A 16,017-nucleotide genomic window follows, 5' to 3' on the forward strand; every position below is an offset into this window, starting at 1 on the left:
GCCAAAAAAATTCAGGGAAAATAAAAGCCATGCAAACAGATTTGGCTCAAGAATTTCTGGGGAAATAAAAGCCTTGCAAACAGATTTGGACCTAGGATTTCAGGGGTAAAATAAATCTTACAAACAGATTTGGCTCAAGAAATTCAGGGAAAATAAAAACTGTACAAAACTCAGTGTTCAAATTACTTTGAGACATACAGGTCATATTTTGCATAAAATTCTTTTAAAAGACATTCTCCTTGAAAACATGCTTTACTTTTATAAATTGTGACTTGGATTGAGAAATTTCTCATTAGCACTCATACCACATCTTCTTATATCTATTTACTGCAATATGCAAGAAATTTACAAACAATTCATTCAAACTTACTGGAAATATTTACCATTATTTTATGTTGTGGAAGGTTTCACTGTAACTTTTTACTCTTATAAGGAATAACAGCTACTGTGTAATTTGAAGCTTTATTTTGAAGTACCAGTTCACATCATTAAAATTATTAACTATCACAAAGAATAATAAGTTATTTATTAGGTGGATGAAGGTTTTACTGTAATTTTGTATCGTTATAAAGTAACAATAAGTCACTGTGTCACTTAAGAATTATAAATTTATTTCTTTATCATCATATATCTTCCTGAAATATTTGAATATGGAAATAGACAGTGGACTTTATTTTTCAGTCGCTCCTTCTGGCCCCCCTCGCTCAGCATCTCATGGAGTACCTGTTAATAGACGACCTGTGCCACAGATGCCACCAGAAGAAGAACAGGTGAGAAAATGATTTTACCTGTAATCAGCACATAGCAATGTATATGTTGGTTGTCTGAAATGTATAGATAGTGCTATATATATTGCATTTTGTTGATCAAAAAATATTTTTTAAGAGTATTTAGATAATTAGTCACCTACGTTATAAACTATAATACATGTAGTATATTTCAAGTATTTATTAATTGCATGAGGTGAAAGTTATTATATTAAAAAAAATGTTATTATTAGTAAGGTTATTTTTTTGCAGTCTCGGGACACAGGAACTTTTCAGAACCGTAGATAAAGGTCCTTTTCCTTTAATGCCTGAGTAACATAGGTTGTATTTTGTGTTATGAAAAAATGAAACGTTGAAATTATTCATGTAAGCTATTTTATTTCCCCTCACGTAAATTGACCTAAATGTGAAAATAAAATCTAAACATGTATGTCTTTGAAATCTTGAGTTAAAAAAATCAAAGTATCACACATATTTCTATGACCTTCATTTTTATACTGAATATGTATGAAATATTTGCCACTGGACTTTAAGTAAACCGTACTCAATTAATCATTGGATGCCTGCATGGTTGAAATTGTGTATTATATAAGTTTATTACTAATGAACACATACAAAGTGTTGTATATTGTTGATATTTCAACAGCACAATTTTGTTTCAGGCCTACAATCACAAATTACAATTTGACACAATGCTATAAAACACAGTCTCTGCTAGTTTCAATCTTATAACAGGCTATTATTTGAACTTGGAATTATTTTTAACTATGGAATTTGCATAATTTCTTGTACTGGAATTTTTTTAATACATTGTAAATATGTATTATAATGTTTTGAGCAGATCATAACACTTTCCATTCAATGTATTTTGTATAGATAGTGTTGTGGGCAGCACAGTACATTCTATCGAAAATGTACTATCTTCTTTGTAATAGAAAGTGTTGTGGGCAGCACAGCTATACTAGAACATTTGAGTACAGAATAAACATGGAATTTATTAAAAATTTCAAGCTCAAGAAATTACGCAAATTCCATAACTAAAAATAATTCCAAGTTCAAATAATAGCAGTGTAACAAGACAAGATCTGTTAAAAACTATTGATCGAAAAATAAAAAACACCTATTAAGATAAAGGGTGATTTTAAAGTTTTTTACAGGTTATACTATAGGTACTGTCCAATATTTGTAATAAGTTAATTCATGTACCCGGTATATTGACTCCCTTTTGTTTCCTGTAGATAAGTGATATTTATGGTTGTTATTTCTTAGTATAAATTTAATATGTTTATTAAATGATATGATTTAAAACTCCTACAATTTCCTACAGGAAGTTATAAGATGATAAATTGTTCTAAGATCTTGAATTACTTCCCTTTTAACAGTACTTATGGATATTTGGGTCAAGATTTGATTTCCCATAGGGGGTTATGGTAACATTTACTCTGTAAGTCAGTCCATATCGTTAACATGGATATATGTATGATGGCTTGTTTGGAAGTTGAGAGACATTTTCACATATCATGTTGTTGAATTTTCATAGTACAAAGTGTGGTTACTTTTTCTGTAAATTAGCATACCCCAAATATCCTTTCATTAAGTGGCTTCTTGTGATAAAAGAGTTCTTTGAAAATTTAATATGTTGAAGACCTTTAATAGCACCATAGATTTTACACATTTATTCTAAGGTCATTTACTTTCAAATTCAACTCAAATATTTAAGCTCGGTCACTTGTTTAAGATAGAAACATGTCCAATATTTGGTTAACGCACAACATTTGAGTTCCTCAGTAAAAGGCACATTAGTGATATTGACTCATTTACAGTGAGTGTTCCAATGTTATGGTGACAGCACCCTGTATAGCATTAAGAATATGACTACTGTTTATTTTGAATACTCGTGGAGCATTATATTTTTTGTTACTTTAAGATTCGTGCAATTTAAAACAGGATTAATAGTTTAACAAATTAAAATTTTGTGTTGTCTTGTCCACAAAACCAGTTGAAATCATGAAAATTAAAGCAAACATGAAATGCAATTTCTATTCAATGCACAAACATCAATGAATAGCTACTGTTATTTCAGATTAATCAAAGAGTCCATCTAACATTAAAATAATTATAACTGAATTATGATGCCTCATGGCACATGCACTTTTTCTTTTTTTTACTTTATCTTAAAAGATAATTTTGTTTATACCAAGATTTAAAGAAAAATCCAATTGGAATAGGCTTGTATTTTTAAAAATTTTAATTAAGTTTTAGATACAATATCATATGATTTGAGGGGATTAATTCCAAGTTTTCCCCTCTAAAACATAGAGAAAGTGCTATTTTTGAATTCATGAATTAATTTGTGTACATTTTTTATCAATAGACAATAAACAAAATATGCATATGACTGACTTGAAAGGTACCTATTTAGTAATAATGTAATTAAATTAAAGCCTGTATATGAGGAAACAAATGAAGCCGATGAACAGGTAACAAGAATTTATTTTCATATAGAAGTAATGCTGCTTATATTATTCCTAGCTTTTATGAATAGTATTGAAATGTTTTATATTCATAATGTCCATTTGATGTAACCCCTACAAGCATGGCAAGTTAATATGTATATACATTCACCCTAAATAGGTTTTGCTAAAGGTGAATTATTAGAATAGAAAGATATTATATTCAATGTAAACTTGCATATTTTTTTTTAAAGAATATACTGCAGATATTTAAATTCTTCTGAAATAAACAGCTTTTATACTTTATGTAAAATATAGGATCAACAATATTAAAATTTTTAGGAATGACCTTCCATTCTGTTTCTGCTATATGTCGTAAGGGAAAAAAACAACTTAATTTCCATGAACATATTGCTTGCAGACAGAGTAATCAATGCATTAGTTTTTATTGAGTAATTTTGTGGGAACCACTAGTTAATGATATTTAGTAAACAATTGCATTAGCATTGGCACATCTCATTCCATTGAAACTATGAGGAGAGGTCCCCTTAGTCATGGTCTTCTTCTTCTGGTAAGCAGCCACCATCAACTGGTTGACTATTCTGCCACATTTTGGAGTGAACACATGCAAGATTTTTTTAATTTGATAAAAACAAAAGGAGAATGGATGCAATTTGATATATATACAGGTGCAATTAAAATCGTGTCATTTAAATCGAATGACGAAGCTAGGCCTTGAAAGATTCAGGACTAGGGGTGGAGACAGTAGAGTTGGGCAAGGTGTACCTCTCTCTGATTGATCTTGTATAGAATGACTCCTTCGGTACAGTTGTTTTACATGATGGTATTCTATGTGCCATTTCGTTGTTATTTCTGGATGAGCTTACTGGATGTATTGACTTTGACAAAGTTGTTCTGTAGCTTTTACATCATTATTAAGCAGCTGTGTTTCCTTCGTTCTTGTAGGGTAGGCCATTCAAGATGTTCATGCATACTACTAACAGATGAGGTGTTATGATATCTGTTAGTAATATACCTTGCTGTCCGTCTATTGCACCATGTCCAATCTGTGGATGTTGTTTTGCTGGTATGGGTCCCATGCCGCACTAGCATATTCTAAAGTAGGCCTGATAGTGTAATAAAACTATTCTGTGACAGATAATTTTACCAGAGGTGTACCTGATCTATTTTTATTTCCATAGCTAAGATACATCCTTTATCAATTTTCACTATAAAACACATTTTAAAAACAATATGTTCATGGTAATACTATATGGGTTACTATACAAAACCTGATGATTTTACTTGTATAACTAACCATCCTTTCTGTAAATTGATTCACATTTCATTGTTTTCTACCACAACATTGATTATTGCTGGATTGTAGCTATCTGTAATTTGCCAGTTCAGGATCTGAAGAATTATTGGTTGAATTTTCCAATGCTTGCATCAAAATATTGGGATTGGTTAACAACTGGACATGGTGTTTTCTTATTTTGAGGCAAAAAATATATAAAAACCCATAATTCTTTAGATTCTGAATAGGCATATGACCACATGACCACTTAAGTGTGAAAACACTACATAGATATACATAAATTTTAGCTTGTCAGATTTTGATTATATTAAAAAAAGATTTTTGAAAACTGATAGCTGCTGTTATTTGAAATTGGCAAAACAATTTTTTATGGTACAAAATGTATTGCTGTATTGCAAATTTTAATCTAATATTTTGTTTTCTATATTTTGGTTTCAAAAGCAATTAATCTTTTTTAAATACTTTTTTTGAAATTGGAATAGATTTAATGAGGTAAATGTTAAAAGGTTGAGTGGTACCCCTCTATCGGGCTCTAACATGCTTCTATTATATTTGACGATTGCTTTATCCTCCAAATCAATTGTTTCCTTTTGATTATATTCATTTTCCATGCTAAAGAGTATGCCTAATTTATATCAACCAATATATTTTTGTTTATATGTGTATATAATATTTAACAATAAAAAAGTTTGATGTGCACACAGGATGAAGAACATCAATGATACATGTACAGTTTAACCTGCCTAATTTGACACCTGAGTATTCCTACATACTGCTTTAACCCATACAGTTTTCTGGTCCAGAAATATGCCTATCCTTACTGAAACAACCTGAGTATTCCCAAACCCTGCCTTTTTTCTGGTCCCCCTGTGTGTCCGATAACACAGGTTACACTGTATAGTATTATTCTTGAAATATATGAGTACACTGATGATCCTTACCTTGCCATATCTGCTTCTGTCCTTAAAGCCAATTATAGTAGTCAGGATATGAACTATTAGGCATCTTATATAAATGATCATAAATAAATCAGAATGTCATTTTACTTTTGATCAACAACAAATACGATAAGATGAGTTACAATTTGTAGATTTTGCTTAAAGTATAGTCATTTTCAAAACGGTTGTGGCAATATGAATTATGTCAACTGTATATCATATATATGAATATTTCTTTGCTGTTAGTTTTAACATAAGAACATAGTGATTTAGTGTAATGAATTGAATTTCTTGTCCATTGTGGTGTTTATGTTCTGCCTTGCATTGCTCAGAGTGAATCACAGGCTTCAAAGAAATTAATGTTGAAGAGTTTTTATTGTACCTTATCATATGACAAAAAACTCATTAGAAATCATAACATTTACTTGAATACTTGAATTATTAAATATATTTTGTTTATTTTATTATGAATTGAAAAATACTTGTAAAGGACATATAGTTAGATAGTTTTCTATTGAAGTCATTTGATGTGGATATCAAAAATAAGACTGCCAAGAAGGATAACTCTTCTCAAGAGACTTAATGACACAGAAATTAACAGCTTATTTCCATTTGCTCTCATTCTGTTGAGCAATTTGGTTGAATTGCTTATTGCCATATTTTGATATGTAGACAAATCTGAACACAAAGGCTAAAAAGCAATATCTAGATAAAATATCCGTAATAGATCTTAGTGATACAAATAAAAAATTCTTCAGAAAACAATCGCCGCTAAAGTTGTGCTTAAAAAAATTAATTCAGTAAATTTTCTAAATAACTTACATTGATACAAAGGGAAATAACTCATAACTCGAATGATGTCAATAGAAAACTACACATTTAACTGCAAATATACAAATGTGATTATGACAATAACTGACCTGTCTTGCTCAAATCTGTGTTTATAATATAAAGGGGAATAACTCTAAAACAAAGGAAAGTAATTAAACATAATGCATGCTTGGGGAATGTAGAAAATTGACCTGTATAAATTGTATATTTAAAGCAAGTTTATGATGAAACAATGGATCAGGTAAGAGATCTCTAGGCTAATAGCTTTTGCTTTTATAGTATATACTGTATGAGGCAATTTAAATTATCAAAGAGATGAAAGAATTATTTTCATTGGTGAGTTTTTTTACTGATTGCAACTTCCAGCAGGTGCTTTAAAAACATGTAAAAACCCTCAAACACGCACTCACAAACACACGTACTGTCTTACTGATTTAACAGCCCCATTTTTTTTTCGTGAAAGTAGCTGCAAATTATTCACCAGACACTGCCAACGTAATACCTCAATTTTGCAAGGCTTTTACTGCTGGTTGAAAAAGACCATTTTGAATGTATTTATATACCAAAGTTATCTTTGTTGGGTAGGGGTTTTAGAGCCTTAAATTTTGCATAGACACCTGTTTATTCTTTAAATATAAAAAAGATGTGGTATGATTGCCAATGAGACAACTCTCCACAAGAGATCAAAATGACTTGGACATTAACAACTATAGGTACCGTATTTATTTTGCCATTTTTTTCCATAAATTTCCCAAAATTAATTTTGTGTAAAATTACAACAAATAAAATGCAAAAGGCTTCATTTAAATTAGGACCATGCTAAAACAATACCAGCTTCTCTAAGCTATTACACTGACATTCACTAAAGATTAAACATATATTAGACCTAACATACATATAAAGCACATGGACTTGTCATAGACATACTGTGTAAAGGTATTATGAAGTTTTCCTTATGATCAGTTGTTATAGCATTGTGTAGATATATTTGCACACTTTAAATTTATCACAACTTCACAGCTTTTGTGATTTATATTGTTTTGTATATTTTTGTTTGTTTATGTTTTTATGATTATATAAGTCAAATAATAACATTTCATGCATGTACAATGTATATTCATGTAAACTGTTGATAAAAAATCCTTGTCTAAGCAGAAAAAAGTAAAAGGGGTGTAGTGCATATCTGATCCTGCTGTCTTTCACTCTGTCTTTTATGTTAGGGGTGTTAGATATATAGTTTCCTTATTAAGCCAGAAAGATGTGTCAAGTAAGATATTTATTTACATGCTTGTACTTTATTTTGACCACCAAAAAAGCAAAAACTTTTTTTTTCATATTTAGTCTACTTAAGTCTATTTAGGCCTGTTGTAAGGCAAAATTTCGTTAATTATTATATATATGTGGTTTGTATCTCCCTCCTGCAAAGCTGGATTCCTTGCCCAGCTTTGGCTATACTTTTCGGTCCTTTTTTGTGTATAGCTCTACATATTTTTGATAAGCATTGGGTTTTCAACTTTGGCCTCAGCCAGAAGCATCACTGAAGAGACATTATTTTGGAGCAAATTAACCTTGAAAAACATGATAAATGCAGGATATCCCTTTACATCTAATGTTGGTTTAAACATCAGATTAATTACACCTTAAAAAATTGTCTACTTAATGTCAGGCTTTTCCTTAAATTAAACTTTCATTCATCATTTAAACTTTATTTTTATGATTTATAGATTACAATGAAATTTAAAAAGAATGTGCAATTTTGCTTAAAATTTTCTTAATACTAAAAAGTATTACAAAATAATAACTCAACTTTATAATTAATCTTTTCATATTAATAATACATTCACATGTCCAGTGCTCCTATGTTATCTATAGCCACTTCTTACATTTCCAAACTGGTGTAAAAGATTCCTAATTATTAACTTTTCATGCAATTATTGACAGTCCACCTATCTATATTGTTCATGAAATAAAAGTAAGTTGCAAAAATGAGGAATACACAGGAAAAAAAATGATGCCATCATTGATTCGTGTCATAAAACAGCCTCTAAATGTCTCTTAGGAATAACTGCCTCCCTGTAACACCATTTCATAGCAATAAGTAAATTAAGTCTGAAGGTGGCAGCTAAACAAGGGAGCTCTGGACTTGATATACAAATGTAATACATGTATCATTATTCACTAATTAATATACTAAATATTTGTAAGGACAGACAGTTAATGTGTTTCCCTAAGAACTTCTGTGTATATCCCTAATTTGATAATAGCTTGAGGTTTGTGTATTGTTCAGTATGTGTATCCTGCCCTTTATAATTTTGGTTATGTTTTAATAAAAACTGAAAATTTGCTATATTTTACATCATTTGCTCATTGTTGGAGAGCTGTCTCATTGACAATCATAGCACATCTATTTTTTGCATTGAAATTATGGAAGTGTAGAAGCAGAAACCATTTATATAGAATTAACACTACATAGACTTAAATCATGGTTGTCTTGTTATTAAGAGTTCCTGAGAGTATAGTATGCATACACTTCAGGTACTAAACAGTTGTGGTCTAATACAGACATACTCATGCCATGTCATAATTTTATACTCGTTTTAACATAAGCATAGGCATCATATTTGAAGATACAAATGTATCTTTATGCAATGCTTTAGTGAGCATATTGAATTATGATTTTAAGCATGAAGCATTTGTACCACATTATTTATTGGAATTAGAATTATGAATGGTCCCAGGATATAAAATTACAATGCTGGGCCAGAACCAATTGTTGCATAGTTATGTTGGGTTCCATATTCCCATAGTCGTGTGGTTATTTAAAGTTTTATATTATATAAAAAAAAAAACAATTTAATAAATCCTATGGTATTGTAGTTTGAGGCTACCACGTCATTGAATCATGAAAATCCTTAGTGTTCTAACTTTTACTGTTATAGAAATTGAAATTATCCAATACAGTATATATAAGATGATTTGTTTTTACTTACTGATTGTAATCACAGTAGTATTAATAGTTTCATTATTATAGAATTATATAAGAAGTTGTACAAATGTGTTAATATAAAAAAGATTCTCTGGGCCTATGGTTTATTAAAACTCTGTTAATATTTTGACAATTTCTATGAATTTAACATAGCTGTCTCTTTATAGTCACTGTATATGTATTGTTAAAAGTTCTGCACTATTTTTTGTAAATACAATAAACTTGTCTAGTATCCAAAAGATTTTCAAAATTGAAGATAGAATTGATTTAAATTAAGCAAGGTTAAAAATAGTTTTGTGGAATAATTTTGTACTAAATTGGGCAGTTAAATAAAAACCTTTATGTGTCTTTCAATTGTTTTCTGATATATTAAAAACAAAAAATATCTGTATGAGCTTTCATCTGACATCTAATGTTTTACCAAAAGAGTTATTGTACTTGCATTTTGAAAGGATTAAGCTTGTGTTGCCATGTTTATTACATCTTGATATATATTTACAGCCTGTATATGAAGATCCTGATGAACAACCTGTGAAGAAACCAGCTCCTAGGAGACAACTTCCTGTCCCAGAACAGGTATAAAGTTATAAATATAAAAAAAGAAGATGTGGTATGATTGCCAATGAGACAACTATCCACAAAAGACCAAAATGACACACACATTAACAACTATAGGTCACGGTACCGCCTTTAACAATGAGCAAAGCCCATACCGCATAGTCAGCTATAAAAGGTCCTGATAAGACAATGTAAAACAATTCAAACGAGAAAACTAAAGGCATTATTTATGTAAAAAAATTAACGAAAAACATATATGTAACACATAAACAAATGACAACAACTAAATTACAGGCTCCTGACTTGGGACAGGCACATACATAAATAATGTGACGGGGTTAAACATGTTAGAGGGATCCCAACCCTCCCCCTAACCTGGGACAGTGGTATAACAGTACAACATAAGAACAAACTATAAAAATCAGTTGAAAAAGGCTTAACTTATCAGATGGACAAAAATACAAGGGGACGTGGCCGGGTACTTATACATCCCGACACAAAAAGACACAATGAACAGACCTGAGAGTATTTGCAGTTATCTGACAGCTAGTTCAAAGCCCCTAACAACAAATAAAAAAATCATGCATCTTAGACTAAAGTTTAAGATCAGTTTAAACAGAAACAGATGTAAAATTTATACATGTGTCACCTAATTTGAAGTATTTATTTTATCTTGTAATTTATTGTATGATACAGTCCTAATTATTGTCACATCTCTTTACAGACTAATACAATGGGGAGAAAAATGCCAATGAGGACAACATCAGAACCAGACGCACCAGCACCGCCACCTCCCAGGGGTAAGGGGAGACAACCCCCAAAGGTAAGTCTCCAGAAAAAAACAGCACTGATGATCACAATAAAATTGAGAATGGAAATGGGGAATGTGTCAAAGAGACAACAACCTGACCATAGAACTGACAACAGCAGTAGGTCACCAAAAAATCTTCAATGCAGCGAGAAATTTCCGCACCCAGAGGTGTACTTCAACAAGTTTTCTTCTGAAATGTGACACAGAAGACATGATACACGTTGTGATAGACCTATGTTAGATCATAGCAAATTGATTTTAAGTTCTTTTGAGTAGTATTCACTTATTTTCGGAGTTTGAGGTTTGTATCAAAAGCAATTCTGAATGATCTTAGCAACAACTTATTGTCACTTTGCCAAAGTGAAAATATTAAAAACTTACTGGTACATCATTAATGATTACAAGTTCCTAAATTCTGAATTTACAATATGCAACACATCATCCCACAGGAAGATAAAAATTCTACAAATTTTAGATATTTTATTTATTTGTCAGGCTGTAAAGAAGGTAGAGGAAACCCCAGCTCCTGTACCTCCTCCTCCTAGAGGGGGCAGAAGACCTCCTCCAGAACCCACGGTAAGATATGATGGAAGTTTGTTATAGTTACAATAGGATAGGGGTGTAGAGGGTTGCACTTTACTGGCTAGTTTGGTTTTACACATATCTTTTTTGTTGGTTTACTAGGTGATTTGGTATTATGCATGTTTATATGATAGACTTTGTTAAAATGGAAGAAACGCTAAATGTGAAACAATAGTCATTTTTTTCTGAAATTAAATATTTTTTCATTAATTGCAGGAAATGTAATGAAAAATAAACATCAGTTTTGTGGAAAACATTTTTTTCTCATGACTTAAAAAGATTTTGAAGTGCTTTAAATATATATTTAGTTTGTAAATACTGTGGATTCATTATTATTCGTGGGATACCAATTTTCGTGGCTTTCGTGGGTACTGGCGAACCACGAAATTAAATGTTCAACGAATAACAAATTTTCTATAGGCTTGTATGTAGACTTCGGCAAAAACCACGAAATTAAATATCCACGAACTCGTAAGTTTTCCATAATCCACGAAAATTGGTACCCACGAAAATAAATGAATCCACAGTAAGAGTTAATTAGAGTCTTGTTTTGAAGCAAATATTTTAAATATGTAAAGAAGTTAAAAAGAATCTTTGCACTTATACCTTCTTGTACCGTGACATTTTTTATTTGATAGCTCTGAATAGTAATTTTTGAAAGTTTTGTGCAAAAGATCAAAATAATGTTTGACAAATTCGTGGAGATATCTATGTTATAAAAACATTGTATTGGGGAAATAGAATGCAATGAAATTATCTTGCAATTATTTATTGGTGCATGCTATTGTATTATATACTTTATATTACTTGCACTATGCATTTAAATGAACCAAAAACTGTGTATTTATTTATTTTCACTGGTATCATTTTTGTGTTTTGAGGAGAAATTTGAATTTCATGGATATTTGATATCACGGTTTTACGAATGTGCATACTAAGCCTAAGAAAAATTTGTTGAATATTTGAATTCTTGGTTTACTAGTTCATGTGTACCCACAAAAACCACGAAAATTGGTATCCAACGTATAAAAAGGAAAAGTAAAATAATAAAAATACAGAAATCTGAGGATAATAAAATATGAAAAGCCTGTATTCAAATTACAAAACCAAAAGCTCAATCACATATAACGAACAAATCACAACTGTCAAATTCCTGACTTGGTACAAATCCACATTATGATTAAGTTTAAACCACAAAATCAGATATCCATGAAAAAACAAATTTTCCTCATCCATGAAAATTGGTATCCACAGAAATAAATGAATCAACAGTACATTAGCAAAAATTATAAACACAATTTTGCTAATAAAATTTTATTTATGGATTGTATTTAAATCATACCAATTTTATAGCAAGAGGAATTTTATGAGGATCCAGATAACCCACCTCAGACTGGACGTAAAACATCAGGACCTCAAATACCTCCACCTCAAGATGATTTTGAACAGGCTAGTAATGCTTTGTTATGCTTTCTGTATTATAATCATGCTGGCCCTTCTTATTATCATAGTTGAAGTCAGGAAGGGAAGGTTTTTAAGCCTAGAGGATCTCTCATTTAATGTTTAAAGTAAGGCAGTAGTTGGCATTGTGCATTAGTTACAAAGATTCAGCTTTAAAAACACATTTCAAACAGTTCTTATGAGAAAAATTCTTCTATGCAAAATATTTTAGGTTTTATATATTTAAACTTTTGATAGAATTTCAAATTAAAAATTTTAATTCAATGGATGATTACAAGTAAATTTACATTTTTAAAATCATTAAAAACTTCAGTTAGTTAGACTATAAGCCAATAGAAAACTTTGTGCTTGTGTTATTCCAATTGTGTAATGAACATCAGCAGGTCTATTTAAATTGTATATATGGAGCAATACAGAGAGTGAATGATTGTATTTTTTTGTAACATTATGCATATTTACAAAAAGTGTTATGAAACGCCATTCAACGTTTTGTTTCAGTAAAAATATATTTTATCAAATCTTAAAAAGTCAAGATAATTAAACTATTATTCTTCTCTCTATGTATAAATCTTAGCTTTGCTTTAGTGTATTTACTTATTTGGAGATGGCCATCACCTCCATAAAGAGTCATGGCCCTCACTTCTATAAACTATATATTTGTATGCCCCACCTACGATAGTAGAGGGGCATTATGTTTTCTGGTCTGTGCCTCCGTTTGTCCGTCTGTGCGTCCGTGCATCCGTTTGCTTCAGGTTAAAGTTTTTGGTCAAGGTAGTTTTTGAAGAAGTTGAAGTCCAATCAACTTGAAACTTAGTACACATGTTCCCCATGATATGATCTTTCTAATTTTAATGCCAAATTATAGTTTTGACCAAAATGTCATGGTCTACTGAACATAGAAAATGATAGTGTGAAGTTCAGGTTAAAGTTTTTAGTCAAGGTAGTTTTTGATGAAGATAAAGTTACATCAACTTGAAACTTAGTACACATGTTCCATATGATATGATTTTTCTAATTTTAATTCCAAATTAAAGTTTTGACCCCAATTTTCACGGTCCGCTGAACATAGAAAATGATAGTGCGAGTGGGGCATCAGTGTGCTATGGACACATTCTTGTTTTAGGATATAGTATAGGTACACTCTGTATATATACATTAAAAAATATCTTAAAACATGATAGACCATTTTCATATTACTGACTTTTAACTCTGGGTTCTACTAAGACCATTTTCATAATACTGACTTTTAACTCTGTGTTCTACTATTATTCGACAGGTTACCTGCTCTTTGATAGGAAATCCTGTTACGTGGTCATTTATGAGCAACCAAAAAAAAAATTGATAAATATTTGATTGGTGCAATTTTAGGGGAACTATACATACTATTATTCGATGATTTAGTTATGTATAGAAAGCATTTAAACAGTTAACTTTTACTTATTGAGTTGCTCTTGATTGAAAGAGTACCAGGATGTCTTACCACAGAGAATTTAAGATAACCCGTCAAAAATATTTATTGGGGAGACGGTAATATTTTGAATGTGAGCAAAAAATAAGAGATGTAAACAATATCTTCAAAAATTCCAGAGATACAGGTTTTAGTTATAAATATGTAATAAAATCTGGTTTACTACAGGACAACTATGAGCAACCAGTCGAGGTTTCCCATCCACAATTTCAAGGTCATAAGTCATCTATTTGTCATTTACATAAGGGACACCCACACGAGGAAAACTTTGAACAGGTTATTGAATGCTTCAAACTTTGCTAGTCACTGAATATATTAAAAGCTTGAAATACCTTTGAACAAAGCCATGTGATAATACTATACTTGTTTTATAATTACCGTAGATTTCTTCAAATTTTTATTTTTGCATAGATTCTTCTGATACTTTGTACTTATATACCAAGGATGCCTTAAACATTAGCCTATATTTCATTCAGTGTTCAGATCTTGTGAAAGTGTTAAATGTAATTAGAAATTAAAATTTAAAAATGCCATTTCTGTTGAAGATTTAATTTAAGTTTATAGGTGAACAAAACAATAATTAACATTATTTGTAATAACCAGTTTAAACTTTTGAAGTAATTTTTACTCTGATGAGTTTTACTAACGACTTGGTAGATGCCACTGCTACAGGACTTTTTGTCCTTGAGGTATCTATCCAGAAGTCCACATTTTTCTCACTAATAAGATTTATTATGACTATATTGCATACACAATGGATCCTTGCAAGTCTTCAGTTGTTTTCTGTCTATCATATTTGCTTTTCATTTTTGTCGAGCCTTCGACTTTTGTCGAAAAAGCGAGACTAAGCGATCCTTCATTCCGTCGTCATTGTCGGCGGTGTCCACAAATATTCACTCTGTGGTTAAAGTTTTTGAAATTTTAATAACTTTCTCAGACTATACTGGATTACTTTCAAACTTATACAGAAGCTTGTTTATGATTATAAGATAGTATCCAGAAGTAAATTTTGTAAAAATGAATTTCCATTTTTTCCGTATTTTACTTATAAATGGACTTAGTTTTTTCTACGGGGAAACATAACATTCACTCTGTGGTTAAAGTTTTTAGAATTTTAATAACTTTCTTTAAACTATCCTGGGTTTGTACCAAACTTGGACAGAAGCCTGTTTATTATCATTAGATAGTATCCAGAAGTAAATTTTGTAAAAAATTAAATCCATTTTTTTTGTATTTTACTTTTAAATGGACTTAGTTTTTCTGCGAGGAAACATTACATTCACTCTGTGGTTAAAGTTTTTAAAATTTTAATAACTTTCAACTATCCTGGGTTTGTACCAAACTTAGACAGAAGCTTATTTATGATCATAAGATAGTATCCAGAAGTAAATTCGGTAAAAAGATAACTCCATTTTTTCTGTATTTTACTTTTAAATGGACTTAGATTTTCTTCCAGTTAACATTACATACAGTCTGCAGTTAAAGTTATCAAACATTTATTAGATTCATTAACCATCCTAGATTTTTACCAAACTTGGACAGAAGCCTCTTACAATCAATAGATAGTATCAAGAGGAATATTTTTATTGATTTTTTTCCTCACTTTTGTTGAGCCTGCGATTTACAGCAAAAGTAGGCGAGACACTGGGTTCCGTGGAACCCTTACAAATTTTTAGTTCTGTAGATACATTAGGCAAATGTTGTTGTTTTTATTTGTTTGATTGTTTTGAGTTTTGTTATTTCTGGGTTTTTTTTCCACCCTAATGTACATTATGGATTTTGCTCATTGTTGAAGGCTGTAAAGTCACTACAGTCATATTTAGTTTCTTTCATGTCATTTGGTC

At 30.6% G+C, this 16,017-nt stretch overlaps 1 protein-coding gene across 4 annotated transcripts in view; it reads left to right on the forward strand.

The window, feature by feature from the left end:
* LOC134715825 (basic proline-rich protein-like) overlaps positions 1–16,017 on the forward strand; it is an 87,862-nt gene that overhangs the window by 40,566 nt on the left and 31,279 nt on the right. For all 4 annotated transcript variants that reach the window (XM_063578309.1, XM_063578310.1, XM_063578311.1 and 1 more), the window contains 7 exons: positions 682–770; positions 3,212–3,247; positions 6,522–6,548; positions 9,795–9,869; positions 10,576–10,674; positions 11,158–11,238; positions 12,598–12,693. In XM_063578309.1, coding sequence (XP_063434379.1) covers positions 682–770; positions 3,212–3,247; positions 6,522–6,548; positions 9,795–9,869; positions 10,576–10,674; positions 11,158–11,238; positions 12,598–12,693 — 503 coding nt within the window. The remainder of the gene's footprint in view (positions 1–681; positions 771–3,211; positions 3,248–6,521; positions 6,549–9,794; positions 9,870–10,575; positions 10,675–11,157; positions 11,239–12,597; positions 12,694–16,017) is intronic.

This window comes from Mytilus trossulus, chromosome 4, assembly GCF_036588685.1.
Source record: "Mytilus trossulus isolate FHL-02 chromosome 4, PNRI_Mtr1.1.1.hap1, whole genome shotgun sequence".
Classification (NCBI taxonomy): domain Eukaryota; kingdom Metazoa; phylum Mollusca; class Bivalvia; order Mytilida; family Mytilidae; genus Mytilus; species Mytilus trossulus.